Genomic DNA, 18455 nt, shown 5'->3' on the forward strand with positions numbered 1-18455 from the left:
ATAATTAATTGCAAGCAACTAGTTATTCCCAAGCTCTTTTTTTTTAAAAAATCTCTTCAATTATATCTCCTTAGTTCCTTTCCTTTACTACTCCCTGTTGCTCCTAACTGTAGTCTCATCTTTTAGGTTCAATAAACACTCATTTGCAAGACATAATATGTGCAGGCAGCTTTGAATCCATTACTACTATTATCCTTGCCTCATGACTACTAATTTACTTACATTCATCTACTGTTTTCATGGTAAGTGATCTAAACAGTTTTCAAAATACAGAGGCCTGTAATTAACCTATTAATTCTAATATAATTATGTCGAATAGCATTTTGGGATTTTTACTCCAACAATTCAGTTCTCTACCCCTTTCACTTAAAAGCATGTGACAGCAAATTTGTGTAAGGAGGCAGAAAGGAGAACACCTGCCATCAAGTCATTTCTGTATCAGCATGCACAAGAACAGCAATAAAATAAAACCATCTTCTAGTGTGAACTAATTTTTTACAATGCCCCACAAAAATTAAATATTTTCCAAAGAAACTGAAAAAAAATGGGTGAAATTGAATGTTGTACAAAATGAACTTCCACTTGTCCAAAGAGACATTTTTTCCTTCTGCTCTTCTCCTGTCCTTGCAGCCCTCCATATCCCTTCAATGATTTTCCATTACTGGGATAATTAATTGGATACAACCCAATATTAGACTTTTTAAAATAAAAAATATATAGCTTCATTGTCCTAAAAGAACAGATAGCATTTTGGTTTCTCTTCCATGGCATCAAAAAATCTGACAATATATATTGTAACTGTGAACATGTATGATCGAATTTAACAGCAAAAAAGAATAATTATCTGTCTAAAAATCTAGAGTGGGTTCTAAATATTAAGGATCAGTACAATACCTACATTGGGTCAACTGAAAATTCAGAAAACCATTGTTGTTAATGGTCATCAAGCTGACTTTGACTTATGGTCACCTATGAATGAGAGACATCTATGTCACTCAGTCATCAATAGCCCTGCTTAAGTCTTGCAAACTCAGGGCTGTGGCTTCCTGGATTGAGTCTATCTACCAGTAGGGTGGTCTTCCTCTTTTCCTGCTGCCTTCTACCTTGCCAATCATTATTGTCTTTTCTAGTGAGTCATGTCTTCTCATGCTATGTCCAAAGTATGCCATACTTCATACCCCAACTTAGTCTCAGTTTAGTAATTGTGGCTTCCAGGGACAGTTCAAGCTTGATTTGTTCCCTCGGTCCCATTTATTTGTCTTTTTGGCAGTCCATAGTAGCCACAACACTCTCTTCCAGCATCACACTTCAAATGAAATGATTCTGTTCTTATCAGGATTTTTTCCCCTTCACTATCCAGCTTTCACAACAATGCACAGAAATGGTAACTACAATGGCATGGAAAATCCTGATTTTGGTATGCAATCATTTATCTCATCTAGTTCCTTCATGAGAGTCAGTGTGGTACAGTGGTTTGAGCCAGACTAGGAGTCTGCCCCATGATAGGGTCACCGTAAGTCAAAAATGTCTTGAAAGCACACAACAACAACAAAGTTTCTTTATAGGTGGCACTTCCAAATCCTAATCTTCTTTTGATATTTTGCAGTCTAAATTTTGATTGATGACTGAGCCAAGACATAGGAAATCTTTGTCTATATCAATGCCTTCACTGTCTGCTTTAAAATTATGTAAATTATCTGTGGTCATTATATTTGTTTTCTTAATGTTGAACAGTAAACCTGCCTTTGCACTTTCTTCCTTGACTGTCTTCAATAGTTGTTCCAAGTCTTTGCTATTTTCTGCTGCTTCCAATCCTTCCTCGTTAAAAACAACAACATCTGAAGCAGAAACAACTCATAAAGAGTACATTAGTTTTGGTATTATTAAAAAATAATATAGTTCTACTACAAACCATTTAAAGAATGCATTTTGGTTCATGAGTTTAAATCAGTGAGATCAGATAAAACCAAGAACTTGAATGTTTTTTTTTAAAGAAAGTCTGCTTTAGATCTCCTTCTTTCTTCCTCCATTCAGTGGAAGATAGAGAGGAGACATTTTTGCCAACTGTGTCAAACATAAATTCAGATACATACCATGGTTCTGGGTTTCAGAACTATGCTATTACAATGTCCATTTTGTTCTGACAAGTTCTAGAAACATATGGTTTCACAGAACAATAAACAAATTTAGTTTGCTCCTCTTCACTCTGTCTACCTTATCTGTGGTGCCTCTGCTTTCCTTTTTTGTGAATTGCATCTACATATAATGTCACCATATCTTCAATTTAACAGTCTCCTACATAATCATCATATTTAGGAATGACACCTCAACCACATCATTTAGAGTTGACAAATGAACACCGCTCAACAACACCAGGACAAACATTCATCAAAACTCTGTACATATAAATGACAATGATGAAGTTAGACTCAGGCACAGTGGGAACAGCTAACTGGAGGCCTCTCAAAACTAGAGTTGACCTTTTCCATGCCTCTTAGCCAGTTACAGGCACTGCTAGGGAGGGAGGAGAGAGCAGGAAGTCAAGCCACTTGTTGGTTATTCACAAAACAAAACAAAATATATAATTATCTAGAGACCCATTAAACATGACAGACAGAGAAGCAGAAGGCTGAAGAGTCATGGATCCTCTCCAATTTCATCCTCACTGTAAATGAAGATGCCCTGACCTAATTGCATCTTTTGCTTCACTCATCACAGTAGCAGCATTGTCATTGGTGTATATCTTGATGATGACTTCATCTGAGCATCTCCCTGCAATCTACTTAGGACTCTATTATGGGCCTTGATTTTGTGCTTCTAACAGATTCCACATTGCCTTTTTTCTCCTCTCTTGGTGGGAATACTTTAGAAACATAGTGTTCCCTGTTCTGTAACCTTGTGCTGCCTTTAGAAAATGTGATGTCTCAAATGGTTTTATGGTTTCCAACAAGAATGAATAGCAAGCAGCTAGCCACATATGTATAGGGAAAGACATTTGGCTCAATTTATTCCCTACCCTTTCTGCTGATAGAGTCAGACAGGAAGTTAACTGCTTCTTATTCTTAAAACTCAGCAGGACAAATATGACATGATAGTTAAGAGTCTTTCTTTTCTTCCAGATTTCCTACACCAAGAGAAAAATGGTTGGCAGGCCAATGAGATGTAATATTTTTTGCCATACATGGCAATACCTATAGAATCTTTACCATTTTCAGATAATATGACAAATCACATTAAATACATTCAAGTTTTTTTTAAAAGCCTAGCTTTTACAGAACTGAGGTTTCTAAAAATGTAATTAAGTTGCTCAGAACTAGGGACATAATGCAGTACAGGTCAACACCACTGGATCGTAGTCCATGCATCATGCTGATTAGCAGACTTATTTTATTGTGTATTCTTATATGTTAGAAATTGGAAAAATGAATATACGTAGATCAAAGGAAGACAAATGCAGCATATACAAGTTTTTTGGAAGTATTAAATATGATGTCAATTAAATTAGAACTAAGTGAGTGAAGAGTAATATTATTTTGTGAATGTCAACTCATTTTGAAAATGAAAATTTCCCTAGGCTCAATACTGAAAATAACTTCAGGTTTGGACCTAAGTTTGGTCCAGCAGAATTTCATGCTTTGAGCATACAGGATATCACCATGTCTTTTTAGAAAGAAATTAACCACTTTGGTTAATGGCAATGTAATAAAGATAAATGCTACCTTGTGGTATATATTGTGGCTGTGCTCAATGATCACCCCTTTCTAGCTCAAAGTATTAAAGGATATTAATTTTGCATTCAAAAAAATATTGATATTTGTGGATGTATATGCACTTTAAACTGTTTTTGTGTCACTTGGAATTCAATTTATGGTCACTATGGCTGGGTCCTCGCTGATCTTACTATAATAAGAGATTCAAATACCTAGCTTGGAAATAAAAATATTCATCATACATCATTCAGCAGTTAGAAGACTTATCACTTAGGCTAGGCCTCACTAATATATGATGACCTCAACTCTGAATAACATTTTTGGTATATAGTCAGTTTATATCAATATATATGCCCAACTCCATTATTGTATGCTATGTATTTCTTCTGTTCTTACAATCTTCTTTTCTTTTTCTTCTTCCTCTTTGCTTTGCATTTATATTTTTATAAAACCAAGACATTTATTCAAAAGGGAAAATTAGAAAAAACAAAGTGTTCTAGAAGATATCATAGAATCATAGGTGCAAAGCACACTGCAGAAATAACCGAGGTTGAGATCACTTTAACTGTACTGGCTCAAAGTTAGGGAATTCTGGGAACTGTAGTTTTGTGAGACATATAGGCACATTACAGACCGCCGGATTGTGGCGGTCTGCTGCCGCCGCCGCTTGCACCATCCAGGAGCCGCAGCCTTTAAACAGTGCAGCTCCCGGACGCTGCCGAGAAGGAGCGTGGAAATCGCGCTCCTTCTCAGGCCCTGGAAGAGGCGCCGCAAAGCGCAAGGGGCGCATTTGCGGCATCATTTCCGGGGCGACACGTGCGGACACAATGCATCCAGCACGTAAAGATGGCAGCGCCCGTGTGTATAGGGCACCGCCATCTTTACGCCCCTGTCATGTGCTAGGGGTGAGGCCGGTATGGACGCTAGGTCCTCAGCCAACCCCTAGCATGTGATGGGGGCGTATTAAAGGCCCGTCTATAACGCGCCTTAGTCTTCTCTGTCAGAGAGCTCTGGTGCCACAATAAACAACAATTCTCAAGATTCCCTAGCACTAGCCAGGGCAGTTGATGCAATCTCAAACTGGATTATTTCTGCAGTGTATTTTGGATCTCAGAATCACAGAGCTGGAAGAGACCCCACGGGCAGTCTAGTCCAATGCCCTGTCATATAGAAAACACAACCAAAACACCCCAACAGATGGCAATCCAATCTCTGTTTAAAAACCTCTAAAGAAGGAGGCTCCCACACTCTCCGAGGGACTGTGTTCCACTGTTGAACAGCTCTTAATGTCAGGAATTTCCTCCTAATGTTGAGGTGGAATCTCTTTTTCTGAATCCACTGTTCTGTGTCCTGTTCTCTGGTGCAGCAGAAAACAAGCTTCCATCCTCAATATGACATCCCTCCAAATATTTAAAAAGGGCTATCATGTCACCTCTTAACCTTCTCTTCTCCAGGCTAAACATCCCCAGCTCCCTAAGTCGCTCCTCACAGGGCATGGTTTCCAGACCTTTCACCATTTTGGTCACCCTCTGGACACACTCCAGCTTCTCAACATCATTTATGGATTGTGGTGCCCAGAGTTGGACACAGAATTCCAGGTAAGGCCTGACCAAAGCGGAACACAACGGTACTATTGCTTCCCTGATGCAGCCTAGAATTGCATTTGCTTATTTACCTGCCACACCACACTGTTGATTCATGTTCAATTTGTGGTCTATTAGGACTGCTAGATCCTTTTCATAGGTAGTGTTGTCAAGCCAGATGTCCCCCCATCCTATATCTGCACATTTCATTTTTTCTGCCTAAGTGCAGTATCTTACATTTCTCTCTGTTGAAATTCATTGTGTTTGTGGGATATACAGTGGTGCCTCGGGTTACGAAATTAATTCGTTCCGCTGTCAATTTCGTAACCCGAAAGGCTTTCGCAAGCCGAATCCCCATAGGCGCTAATGGGGAAAAGCCGCGATTTGGTGTAAAATAGCGCCAAAAAGCACCAAAAGTTTTTTCGTAACCCGAAAAAACTTTCTTAACCCGAAACAGTTTTTTTAAATTAATTTTTTTCGTATCCTGAAAATTTCGTAAGCTGGGTAATTCGTATCCCGAGGTACCACTGTAGCAACTATCACATGCTGAGACTCTCTAGGACTTTACATGTTAGTAGTAACTTCCTGTGTTTAGAACACACCCCCTCTCACTTCCTGCAAGAACAACTTGCTAAGTCATGCAGACTCCATTTTGCCTCTACTTTCCATTTTTGTCTTCAGGATTCCATTTTGTCCCCATTCTAACATGTTTCTGTTGACCAACCTACAAACCATTTTTCTACTTAATTGTCTTTTTACAAGTAACATGGAGAACTTACAATTATTTTATCTATACCATAAAGCTGTGCCTGTGTATGTTATACACAAGATATGTAAATAAAACCATTTTTGTTATTTTAGATTTTACTAAGCTGATAACACATATCTGGGGAAGGATTGGCTGGTGTCCTGTTTCTCATGCTTTGTTGCGAATGATCTGGCAAGGAGCAATAGCAAGTACAGTTCTATACCAGTTCACTTACCAATGTACTAAACAGTTTACAAAGTGTAAGCTAATTGCCCCCAACAAGCTGGGTACTCATTGTAGCAACCTAGAGAAGGATGCCAGGCTGATTTGACCCAGAGCCCCTGGCTGGTATTGAACTCACAACCTTGTGGTTTGTGAGTGAGTGGCTGCAGTACAAGCATTTAACCACTGCGCCACCAGGGCTGTTGTTGAAATTTACCAATACCCTAACAGTGTTAGTTTTGGCCCAGTTTTCTAATCCATTAAGGTCATTTTGAATTTTGATCCTGTCCTCTGGGATATTAGCTATTCCTCCTAATCTGGTGTCATCTGCAAATTTTATAAGCATGCCCTCTATTCCTTTATTGAGGGAAAGGATTAGAGAGCACGCTTATCAGATTTCCAGATGACACCAAATTAGGAGGAGTAGCTAATACTCCAGAGGACAAGATCAAAGTATGGATAGATCCTGTAGCCCTACTCCAGCTGGGCAGCCTGTGTGGTTTCAGAAAACTATAAATACAGCTTTTAAAAACACCTAATAATTAGCTCTATTGTAGCCTTAGCAAAACTATACAGAGATACTTAGAGCTTCAACACTCAATACATACTTCTACTATTGTCTTAGCAAAACTACACAAAGATTTTTTTTAAATTCCTACTGTATAGTTCTACTGTAGCCTTAGTAAAAATACACACATGCTTAGAGTTAAAAAAAACACCACCACCTAATACATAGGTGTATTAGGTCTAGTACAGATTTAATATTTAATATTTTATATAAAATCACAAGAAGTAAACTTGAGCCCAGTAGTGACCGTGTGTGTGTGTGTGTGTGTGTGTGTGTGTGTGTACATATTTCCTCTATAACCCAACAGGGTGAAATGTTTTTAATTTCACACTCAGCATATACCTTTTGTGTCTGTTAGGGCACAGTACTATTCCCAACATATGTTTATTGTAAGTTATATCTGCTGGGGTACAGTACTTATTCATAATAGATCTTTATTGTGTGTCTATACATTCAATAATTTCCCTAAAAACAAAAGCTAAAAGCAAAGTAGCCCAGTAAAACAAGCAGTGGACCAACAGAGTAAAATAGCCTGTCAAGAGAGATTGCTCCTATAAGCACTCTTCTTATCCAAGAAGAAAGACCCCTTAATTTTTTCTGACCTGGCCAATTTATTTTGGCAGTAGCAGTACTGAAAGATACATATTTTCTGTCTGACAGGCAACATTTGACTGTGCTGTTAGTTACCATAGGAACCTATTGTGCTCTGCATTTAATATTCTAAAATCAAGGTGATACATTAGAACGGACAGGATACACAGGAGATACCTTTTTAACTCTGCCTTCCCAGCACACCTTTTCTTTTCTAGAACAGTTTCTTTGTTCTGATGCCCCAGTGTTTAATTCAAATTTATTAATTGCCCCTTTCAGCCTTGCTCCATTAACTGCCCATTTCTTTTACAATGTTGCCAAATGGAAATTTCTATTAAGTTTAATAACTCTTTAAACTGAATCATCTTCCTTGTGAGGTATTAAATGAGTATTGTTTTAGCAACAGCATCTCCTAATAAAGTGTTTATTGAAAGGGGGCTTTAACTTTACAAGTAATTTTATGAAAACAATCCTCATACAACAAAAATAGGTTCACTTTACCTTGTGTTGTTCTGCCCATGTTCTGGTTTACAGGCATGCCATTTCTTGTTTAATAGGTTTTCTTTGGATCCCTGTCTGTGGCCCGGGAAGAACAGATTAGGAAACGTCCAACAACATCTCTTTCGAGTTGAAATCTGTTCTAAATTCAGTGCATCTATGATTAACACACAATATTTGAAGATCAGAAACTAGGAGGCAACATTGTGTCTTATGTAACTTGCAAATGCTTTTTGCTGCAAAGATTAAAGTTGCACTAACATAAAAAAGATAATTACAGTTTAGTTTAAAAGTATAAGTTAATTCCAATCTGATACAACTCAACATTTTGAGAAAACAGTTCCAAGTTTATTTGCATATGAGAAATATTATTTTAAATAATAACTAATTCTGAAAAGGAGTATCTGAAATTACTGCTTTTGCTTTGGATATCTGAAGCTGTTGAAGACACAATTGGTTATGGAAAGAAGCAGGTTGAATGAGAGAAACTGGATTTTTTTTTGGTAGGGTACCTCTTAGCACTATTAAAATGCTGTTTTTCAAAATGTATCTAGTACCATCTGTCTGACTAGCTCACTACTAATAGGCAGCAAAGATCACTACTAAAAACTGGAGGGAGGACAATGGTATCTGCCCAGGGACTAACAACATGAGTACTAAGTGCACAAGACTTCAACAACACTCAACCTGGATTTACCTGATAGAAAGGTTTGCAGGAAAGGAAGATTTAGCTCAAGCCACAGAATAGATCAGGAAAAATGTAACAGGAAAGACATTTCTCTAAAATACACTGCCATAGTTTTGAAGCCATAGAGACTTTTCCAACACAAAGTCTTATATGTAAGCCTCATGAGATTACTTTCTGTAACTTTCCATGATATTTATGGAGCATTCACATCCACTTTAAATTCTTTCAAAACTGGCCCTAATGTGATTTTTATTTCTTCTGAACTAGTGACCTGAGGTTACAAGTATTAAATTACTCATCCATTTCTATTTTTTATTGAAATATTTTGATTTCAAAGCCTCTGTATTTTTGTGTAAGTAAATTTAATCCATGTGGTTTGCAAAGTACAAAAGACTGAGTCTTACTAGAATTTGTTATTTTACTCTTGAAAAGAGGGGAAATTCAGCAGGATATTATAATTTCTTCCAGTCCATAGTTATCAGTAAAATCAAGTATCTAAGGATCAAATTAGAAGTTAAAGGGGATGCATATACCCTATGACTAGTCCTTTTTTTCTCCACAATGGGGTTTCCTCAGATGTTAAAATTACATGTTATAAAAATTACATGTTATGACAAACATACATCTTTTACCACTTGGGAAAACTCTGCTGCAAAACAACAACAACATGCTAAACATATCAGTTAGCTCAGGGGTGAGGAAAGTGCTCATACCTATGAGTGATGTCTCAAGCCTGGAATCTTCATTGTAAAAGAAGTGTATTGCACTGGAAGTTGTACAGGGAAACCAAAGTGGCAACACAAATGTTGATTCGCAGCAAACAGCACCCTCCTGTTTTATAGTTTTTTAAAAAGGTAAAGGCCTGTTAAAAGTGAGACAAAGTTTTGCTCTGCTACCAGCTCATCTAAGCGAGCTAGCTCCTAAGATCTATTATATCTCCCTGTTCCTATTAGGCTTAAACAGTTCTTCAAACCATTACTATGCCATATCAAAAGAAGAATCCCCACACAAAATTACATGACCATCATTTGCAGAATGGATGCCCCAACGTTCTAATGGTGTCTTAAAGGCATGCAGATTTATATTACAATGTAAGCTTCTGTTGATTAGAGCTCATTTTGTCAGAAGCAAGAAATTCTGTCAGATGTATGCAGATAAACTCAAATATAGACAAAGAAATACTCTTGCACACACATTCTCTCTGTTTGTATGTGTGTACATGTGTAAACGAGCAGTGGAGATTGAGAGAGACAGAAAGAGAGAGGGATGGTAAGAAATGGACAAATAGGCCATGAAATATAAGAAGTGAACAACTGTGGAAGGGGCAGAGGCCATTTGTCACCTCTGCACTTCCTGGGGGGCCCACCACAGGATGCCTGATGTGACCAGAAGTGACATTATGTCACCTCTACTTTCATTTACCCCTGATTTTCATCAGATTTTGGGTTTTTGAAGTGTGTTAGGTGCTTGGGGGTTACAGCACCTAAACCACTTATTTTTACCCATTTGGGACAAAATGATTTGGGGGGGGGGAATGCCTCCAATAGTGGGAGGACTGCACAGGCCTGCTTACTGAGACACAATGGGCTGAATGTGCCATGCAGGCCTCCCTTTGTCCACCCCTGTTCAGGGACATGGAGGGGCCATTCAGACTACCTTTTACCCCGGTTCAGAAACCGGATTAAAAGTGGAAAGTTCATACTGGCCCCGATTCTTTAACATTCAAATTCAAGGTTTGCACACCTGTTGAAGAGCAAATCCCCCTTGGCGCGGGTCTTTGGAAAGTGGAGTATTACCTGTATCTTTTGAGAAAAACCAGGTCCCGGCAAATGTGAACTTCGGACCGGTCATGTTCGGGTCAAGTTCAGGGGAGGGATTAGGTCAGAGGGAGGGCAGAGGGTGGAACATGCCTCCCCTCTCGCAGGCAGCTTTCTCTCTCTCTCTCTCTCTCTCTCTCTTGGAATTTTTATTTTTGACAGACTATGCGAATAGTTCTACAGATTGGTACATATTGATAGAATGTGTCTGCCTGTGCTACATTTCCCTTTCTGCTTGCTGCCGGCACGGCACCTCGCTTTGCAAGAGGCTTTTTTTTAAAAAAAATTGTGTGTGTAATATGCGAATACTACAATGCGAATGTTACAGATGTTTCCCTTTCAATTTGGCAAATTGATACAATATGTGAATGCTTTTGCTACATATGTAAAGGCATTCTGGGGTCACAGTCAGAGGGAAAGCAAAGTAAGAGGATGCAGAGATGGCATTCTGGGGTGAGGAATTATTATTATTATTATTATTGTTGTTGTTGTTGTGACGGGAAGAGGATGGCATGGGGGGGAGGCAAGGGCTTCAGAGCTAGCATTGGGCTGGAAGTGAAGGGGAAGCTAGAGGCTGGCATTCAGAGGGAAGGCTGTGGAAACCCATGACTTTGGGGAAGTCACAATCTCTCAGCCTCAGGGGAAAGGCAATGGCAAATCTCTTTCTTGCCAAGAAAACCCCAGGATGGGGTCGTTTTAGGGTTGCCATAATCTGTAGTGACCCAAATACACACAACATACACACATACCTGGAAGTTTTTAAATTTGGCAAGTTGACAAGATGAAAGAATATGCGCGCACTGCTGCCAGCTTTTTAAAAAAAGTAGGGGGGAAAGCACCCATTATGTTGGCCAATGGCTGTAGGAAACGTCACCTTTGACGAGAGCGGAAGTGAATTTGATTGACAACAGAGGAGGCTCCATTTTAAACCGGTACCGCAAATGTGAACTTCAGAGGGGTAAATTGCCCCAGTTGAGGTAAAGAATAGTACGAACTTCTTTCCGGGCAGATTTGATGTGGGATGACCTGGATCTGCCCAGTTCTATCCAGGGCAAATGGGCGAGAGGGAATGGGGCCGTAGCTTTTTGACAGGAACAGACTCCCTTGGACTGCACTTTCTCTGGCAAAAAGGGCAACTTTACTCTTCTGGAAACCTTCAGGAGTGGTGACTCACCTTCAAAATCTCTCTCCTACCCCTCCCTTGCACACATGCATGCACACACACACATTATTTAACATAAATATATCTTTTTTCAAAACCAGAAGTAGACTTCTGGCCTTTTTCAGTTGAAGGGTCTCAGGATCATAAAATTAGCCAACAAAGGAGAAGTGCCCTCTTCAGCTGTAGGCAAAGCCATCACTCTTTGAACAAAAAACAAAACAAAACAAAAACCTTCACAACAAAACAAAACAAAAGGACCCAGCCACTGTAATACATGCTTTAGTGACATCTACATTAAATTATTGGAACACTTTCTACAAGAGCCTGTTTTTGAAAACAGCTTCAAAACATTAGCTAATGAAAAATACTTGCATTTTGCCTACTGCTGATCTCAAGCCAATCTTACTTCTTCCAGAACATCTACATTGGCTGCCAATTTATTCCTTAGTTCGATTCAGAGTGTTAAATTGGCCTTTTAAAAACCTAAATGTTGTGGGTTCTTCTAGCAGTAAAGGATTCTTTCCTTCTTTACAAACATCTTCAGAATTTCAGATTAAGTAATAAATTTCTGCTAGAGCTTCCATCTTCTTAGCTCTTGTATTAAAACACAAACACAAACAAATCCCAATTTTAATGCCCTCCCACAAGAAATGTGTATGCCTCCCACACAATCTCCTTTTAATACAAGTTTTCTTTTTAAGAAAATGTTTGCCATATTGCTAATTATCTGCTTTACTCCTTTTACAATTAATATTGATTATATGCTGCATTTAGTTTCATTGTCTACCACTTGCCTACCTTGTAAAAACTGTTATATATTTAAACATATTATTTTAATAGATTTCCACATTAAATTGCTTGACTGGAGTTTATCAAAAAAATTAATTGCAGATATTTTTATCCCATTTAGCCAAGCCTTCTCAGCTTCACTATGATAATTTTATCACTAATTACTGATGTTATGATAGTTGTATTTATCTTGGATTCATTTGCCCTTTACAGTGAATTTTCACAGGTTGAATTTCTGACATTTAAGGGATTTTGGTCCCACTGTTGTCCATCTCCCCTATACCTCTCTCTCTCTCTCTCTCTCTCTCTCTCTATATATATATATATATATATATATATACACACACACACACACACACACACACACACACACACACCAGTTGAAAATATAGACCATGCCCAAGAAAAAATGACTTTTGTCTATAAAAGCATATGCATCATAATTGCTGGCAATAAAACATGTGCAACAAGACAGTTGTGATGACCACCACAACTCCCTCATTAATTAATTCACAATATTCTGAATCCATCGTATAGGAACTGGTTAATGCCACTCAACAATTTGGTTCACTCTTACTTCATTTGTAAAATTATAATACTCAGTGGCAAAATGCATTAAAGGGGAAGAACCACTTTCCTCACAAGGAACCTGGAAGCAAGTCCTGCCAAACTCTGGGATTCACAAACACGGCTGTGCTTTAATTCTCCCTCTAGATGTTTTTGGTTACTTTAGTAGTATATACCTTTTTACATTCAGATCAAACATACTTTCAATATTAGATCCTTCACAACATAGTCTAAGTAACTCTATCCATCATAGTAAATAAATAAAGAAACAAATAGGTTGATACAAATAAGTAGATTTGCCTTCAATTTTTAAAACCAACACAGCCTATGCTTTTCCTTGCATTGAAGACAGAAATAGACTGAACAGATAACATCAGTGCTATCTCAAAATATCCACTGAATGTCAGAGGAATACCTGGGTCAAAGGCTGGAGGAATAATTCCAGGGAGTGGTTCAGAGTGGTTCATCTCACATAAATTAATGACACCAATTAAAACATGACCTCTTTTTTTAAAATTAGCTCTATGGTCAACCATCACTTCTGTGGGTGCATCTACACTGTAGAAATAATGCAATTTGACACCACTTTAACTGCCATGGCTCCATCTTACAGAATCCTGTTTTGAGAGGTACCAGCACTCTTGGACAGAGAAGGCTAAAGACCTTGTAAAACTACAAATCCCAGCTTTCCTTATGATGGTGCTCTAGCACTTAAAGTGGTGTCAAACTGCATTATTTCAGATGCATCCTGAGACTACTGTTTGACAACAGAAAAAACCAATCTCATATAATTAAAAAACATACAGGTAATGTAATGTATTGGTTTTATATTGTGCATCTTCTACTAAACATACAGCACATAAAATGTAAAAGCAAAGGAAGCTGTTGCCAAAGATTACATTAATTTACATAGGGACAAAGTGCATACCACATTCAAAAGATAATTTGAGAGAACCAGCTATACAAGAGTATGTAACTTGGCCAGCTGCCCTTGGTTTTGGACATCAGAGAATACCATTGGGATTACAATGAAAATGTTAAAATAGTATCCCACATTGCTTATTTATTTTTAGTGGCACCAGTTCTGGTTCATCCAAGAGTTCTTTGATGAATAGTCTATTTTCACAAAGTTTCAACGGTTTGCTCAACAAATTGCTTGGTTCCACTGGATCACAACAGTTGCTATAAACTTAGAAAATATACTGATGGTTCTGATAGTGTTCATGCCCACCTTCTTTCCTGTTTGATTTGTGAACTAAGTGAGATAAATTTGATTCAAACAAATGTGATTACATTCTGCCCCATCCTCCTCTTCTTCATAAAATCATGTGATGTACTGGAGGCCAAGAAAGGGTCAAGTAGCTTGCAAAAGAATAAGTACAGCATAAACCAACTCCAAGAAAATACTTTCTAGTAGCTTTAATGCTTCTTATTTGAGGAACAGGAAATAGCAAATTGTCTTGCGTTAAAGCCTCATGGATGTTTTCTCTAGTAAATTTAGTAAGAGAGAACCAGGGTGGCATAGTGGTTTCAGTGTTGGCATAGGACTCTAGGTGACAAGGGTTAAAATCCCTGCTTGACCATAGAAACTCACTGGGTGACCTTGGGCAAGTCACAATATCTCAGCCTCAAGGAAAGGCAAAGACAAACATCTTCTGAAGGCATATTGGCAAGAAAACCTTGTGGTAAGTTCATCTTAAGGTTTTCAAAAGTTGGAAATGACTTGATGGAACACAACTACAAATATAGTAAATCAAGCACTGAAGTTTTGCTAACCAGCTAATTCTGGTGTCAGACAGAAGAAATGGACCAGGAAATGCAAACAAACTTCTTTAAGAGAAGAGCCTGGGCTTACTTTTCAGTAAATTTAGTTATAGTAGTAGAACATTGCCTAGAGTTAGTCAGTGAAGATTGACAAAAGGAAGGAGATGCCCCGGAAGTACTGCACTCTTCTGCAGGCAATTCTCACCACTCACATTCTTCTGTCAAGAAAACAGCTGACTATTCCTCATACAGTCTGGACAGTTTCCATTTGTGCTGCACAACATATTGTTTAAGCAAAAAAAGCAGTGATTAATCTGATATTCAATGACAGATCTGACAACCTTATTCAAAACACTAATGGTTATCAGTTCTGTTTACAACTTGGCATTCTGACACTTTTCTCCAGCATTCCAGGAGGCTCATTTCATTTGACTGAATAGCTCATAGGTTTGTGGAATTTTTCTGTGGTCTCTGTAGTTTAGGTTCTCTGGGGTGCATACTACCCTTATTTTCCCCCAAAGATATTCCAAACCTACAGAGATATCTAGAAGGTGCCCACTCCCCCCGCTATTTAGTATCTATCCAACCATGCTATTTATAGTGTGGTTCCAAATGCTCCATTGCATATGGTATGGAAGAGTACTTTTGTAGAAAACCCAGAATACAAAACAGTTCATTTTGATATACTGAAGGCAAGTAGATACAGAGCAGGAAAGAAAGCACTGATTCAGTGACAAAAAAGAAGGAAATCTCAAGGAGCAAAAATCACTGTTTACTTGGCTCAATGCTGTTGAGAAAAAGATAAGTCTTTATTGGGACACTGTAAAAACATTATGTAGAGCAATCTTTGAAAGGTGCTACCAGATCTCTCTACATACTGATTCCACAGGCTAACATGGCTATATCTTTGAATTCTACTGTAAAAACATGTTTTGCTGTCCTATAAATCACTGGATGGGTAGCTGAAAAGCAGGAAGCAGCAATCTAAGAGCAATTTGGTCCTTACATAAACAACAACTTGCTTAAGGTAAGAAAAGTCAGAGTAAACACAGTGGTCTAGTCACCACTGTGTGTCACTCACCACAGCTGAGTTGGTAGCCACACGCCTGCTTTCTGGCCATTTGTAATGGTGCCACCAATGCAGGCCCATAACCCCCCATTCTCTCTCAGCAATTTACCATGGTGGTGAAAAAAGTAAGGTGTTTCAGCCCTGCCTTCAGAGACACCAGTTTGGAACCTCTGGGTCCTTACCTAAATTAGGGAATTAGGTAACTGTGGCTTGTTCTGTTTTTATCACAGGATTTTTGAGTGAATGGGAACAAGTTTAAGACTGCAATTCTCTACCCACTTACCTGGAAATTTATCCCATTGAACTCAGTGGGATTTACTTCTGAGAGACATGGTGCAGATCATGCTCTTAGTCCACAGTATGCAACAACCAGAAAAGGAATACAAAAATATGTTGCGTCCAACTCCATCACCTGCATTTCCCCATATCTGGATTTGGAGTTTGTACACAGTAAATTCTTAAAAAGAAGAACAGTCTATGTTGTTAAAAAACCCCAAATCCCATTGATTTCAATGAGCTTTACATCTTTGCAGCCTGAGGCACCTAAACTTCAAGTGGTAAAACATGGCAGATAGTGTGAGCATATTGCCCTAATACAAAAGATTTCTCTAAGGAAACTTCCTGTCCAAGAAATGGATGGCAATAAGCTATTGTCAAGTCTCCCATCAGTTGAAGAATGTAATTGCCATAGTAACAAAAAGTGTAGGCATTTAAACAGAGCAACAGACTTTTTATAGCAGCTTCTTGGTTGTCACTTTGGCATGTGCTTTTATATTCAGAGCAGCAGATAGAAGGTGGTGATGGTGGGAGGATGATACAGAATATGGTATGGTATTCATCCTGAGAAATTCAGAGCAGCCATGAGCAGCCATGAGAGACACTAGAAAGAGACTCTGGCCAGAAAGATGTGCACATATGTGCACACACAAACACAGAAACTGGTCATGCTTTTCATGTGTGTATGTGTGTGTGTGTGAGTATTGGCATTTTAGGAGATTTAGGATAATGGTAAGATTTCTATATAAGGGAAAGTGCACATAGTTTTTGCTGCTTGTAGAGCTAGTGATGAAAGAATGAATTATCATTGCCCCAGTTCAGGCCTCAGTTCAACAATGGGACTTAAAGAATAGTTTTAATATTCAAAGACATAGCCATTTTTGTCTGTAACAGTATATAAAAGGATCTTGCACCTTGAGATTAAACAATGGGAGAAAGAAGTTTGTAGCATAAACTATAGTAAACTCAGTCTGTATTGTGATATATTTAGCCTTCTTTGTCAGAGAGCTCTGGTGCCACAACAACCTGGAAATCCCAGGATTGCACAGCATTGAGAAATACCAGTTAAAGTGGTGTCAAACTGTATGCATGGATTGGCGCCTCTGTGGAATGTGTGGGTATGGGCGGGGGGTTGTGAATAGTAATAGTAATGCAAAACCTGAGGGTATGGTGATGGGCTGACAGGTTTCACATAACCAGTCCTTACAACTTTTACTTGCAGAAGGTATCATTAAATTTCATCTGAATTCATTTGTTAGCAAGCATATGTTTGTTTGAGGGGGATAAGGACTCGTGTGTGATGGTGGTTTGTACTGTCAGAAGAAAGAAGGCTTAGCTGTTCCAGATAATGCTCTTTCTCATCCAATTCCAGAACATGCATATATCAAGCAGGAGTTCCTCGGAAATCTGTAGTACTGATTTAGCCTTCTGTTTGGATTACAGGTCACAACTAACAAATGGGAAATAATACAAACTAGCAAGCATCACAATATGTCATAGTCACCAATATTTGACTAGGGGAAACGGAGGAACAACTGTGTTACACAGAGTCAAAATATTCTAATGAGTAAGGCAGTTTGTTCAGCTGCTTCCAAAAGACTGGATGCCACACAACCCAAACCCTGAAAGATGAACTGAGACATGTTTTATTCTATAATGCAATGTATATATAATATAATGTATATTTCTATAAACTAGTTCCCACAATATTAGACTAATTCATGCACTTGCACAAAACAGTCCCATGCAGGGTTTGTTTGCTTGTTTTTGTTTTAAATGGCACATTATAGCAAATACAAGCCTAACAATGGATTCCTCCTGGAACAAACTATACCATCCTGTCAAGGTGGGAGCCAAGAACAATCTGGCACAGAAAGTTGCAGGCAGCTTGCATTTTACCAGGAACAAATCAGCTGTAGTTGCTTTGGCTGGCAAAGGCAGGCAAGGATTTCTTTGGAGCTAATTCTGAGCTTGTTTGTTTGCCATCTTCTCAGTTTGTATACTGTACAAGAGTTACAATTCATATATATCTCTGTTGTTCCCTAAAAACAGTTAAAGCTTTTGTAAAAAGCAGTCCTGGCATGGCCTGCCACTTAGGGAAGTTAGAAGCAAAAAGCAGTGCTGAAAATCCTCACAAAATACTTAAAACATTGACTGGATTTGGATTTTGAAGACAGCACGAGTCAAATACACTGCTAGCAGGAAAACACTGACGCAAACAATATATGGAAAAAAGTACATCATATGTTACATTTAGAGAGGCTTTCCCTTTTATCAAAAATTATTATTCTGACTTTTGGGCAGCATTCAAAACATTAACATAAATATTTAGCCCCATGTTCTACCTATGTTTTACAAGGATGCATGACAATCTACCTGTGAATATGATGACGAGATGTAAGT

General features: G+C 38.4%; 1 protein-coding gene across 1 annotated transcript in view; it reads right to left on the reverse strand.

Moving 5' to 3' along the window:
- Positions 1-18455, reverse strand: part of IRAG1 (inositol 1,4,5-triphosphate receptor associated 1) — a 135408-nt gene that overhangs the window by 67787 nt on the left and 49166 nt on the right. The window contains exons 14-15 of the mRNA XM_089521182.1: positions 9322-9439; positions 7924-8077 (exon numbers count right to left, since the gene is read on the reverse strand). Coding sequence (XP_089377308.1) covers positions 7924-8077; positions 9322-9439 — 272 coding nt within the window. The remainder of the gene's footprint in view (positions 1-7923; positions 8078-9321; positions 9440-18455) is intronic.

This window comes from Sceloporus occidentalis, unplaced genomic scaffold (genome assembly GCF_023333645.1).
Source record: "Sceloporus occidentalis isolate IW3139 unplaced genomic scaffold, rSceOcc1.0.p SCAF_4, whole genome shotgun sequence".
Classification (NCBI taxonomy): Eukaryota; Metazoa; Chordata; class Lepidosauria; order Squamata; family Phrynosomatidae; genus Sceloporus; species Sceloporus occidentalis.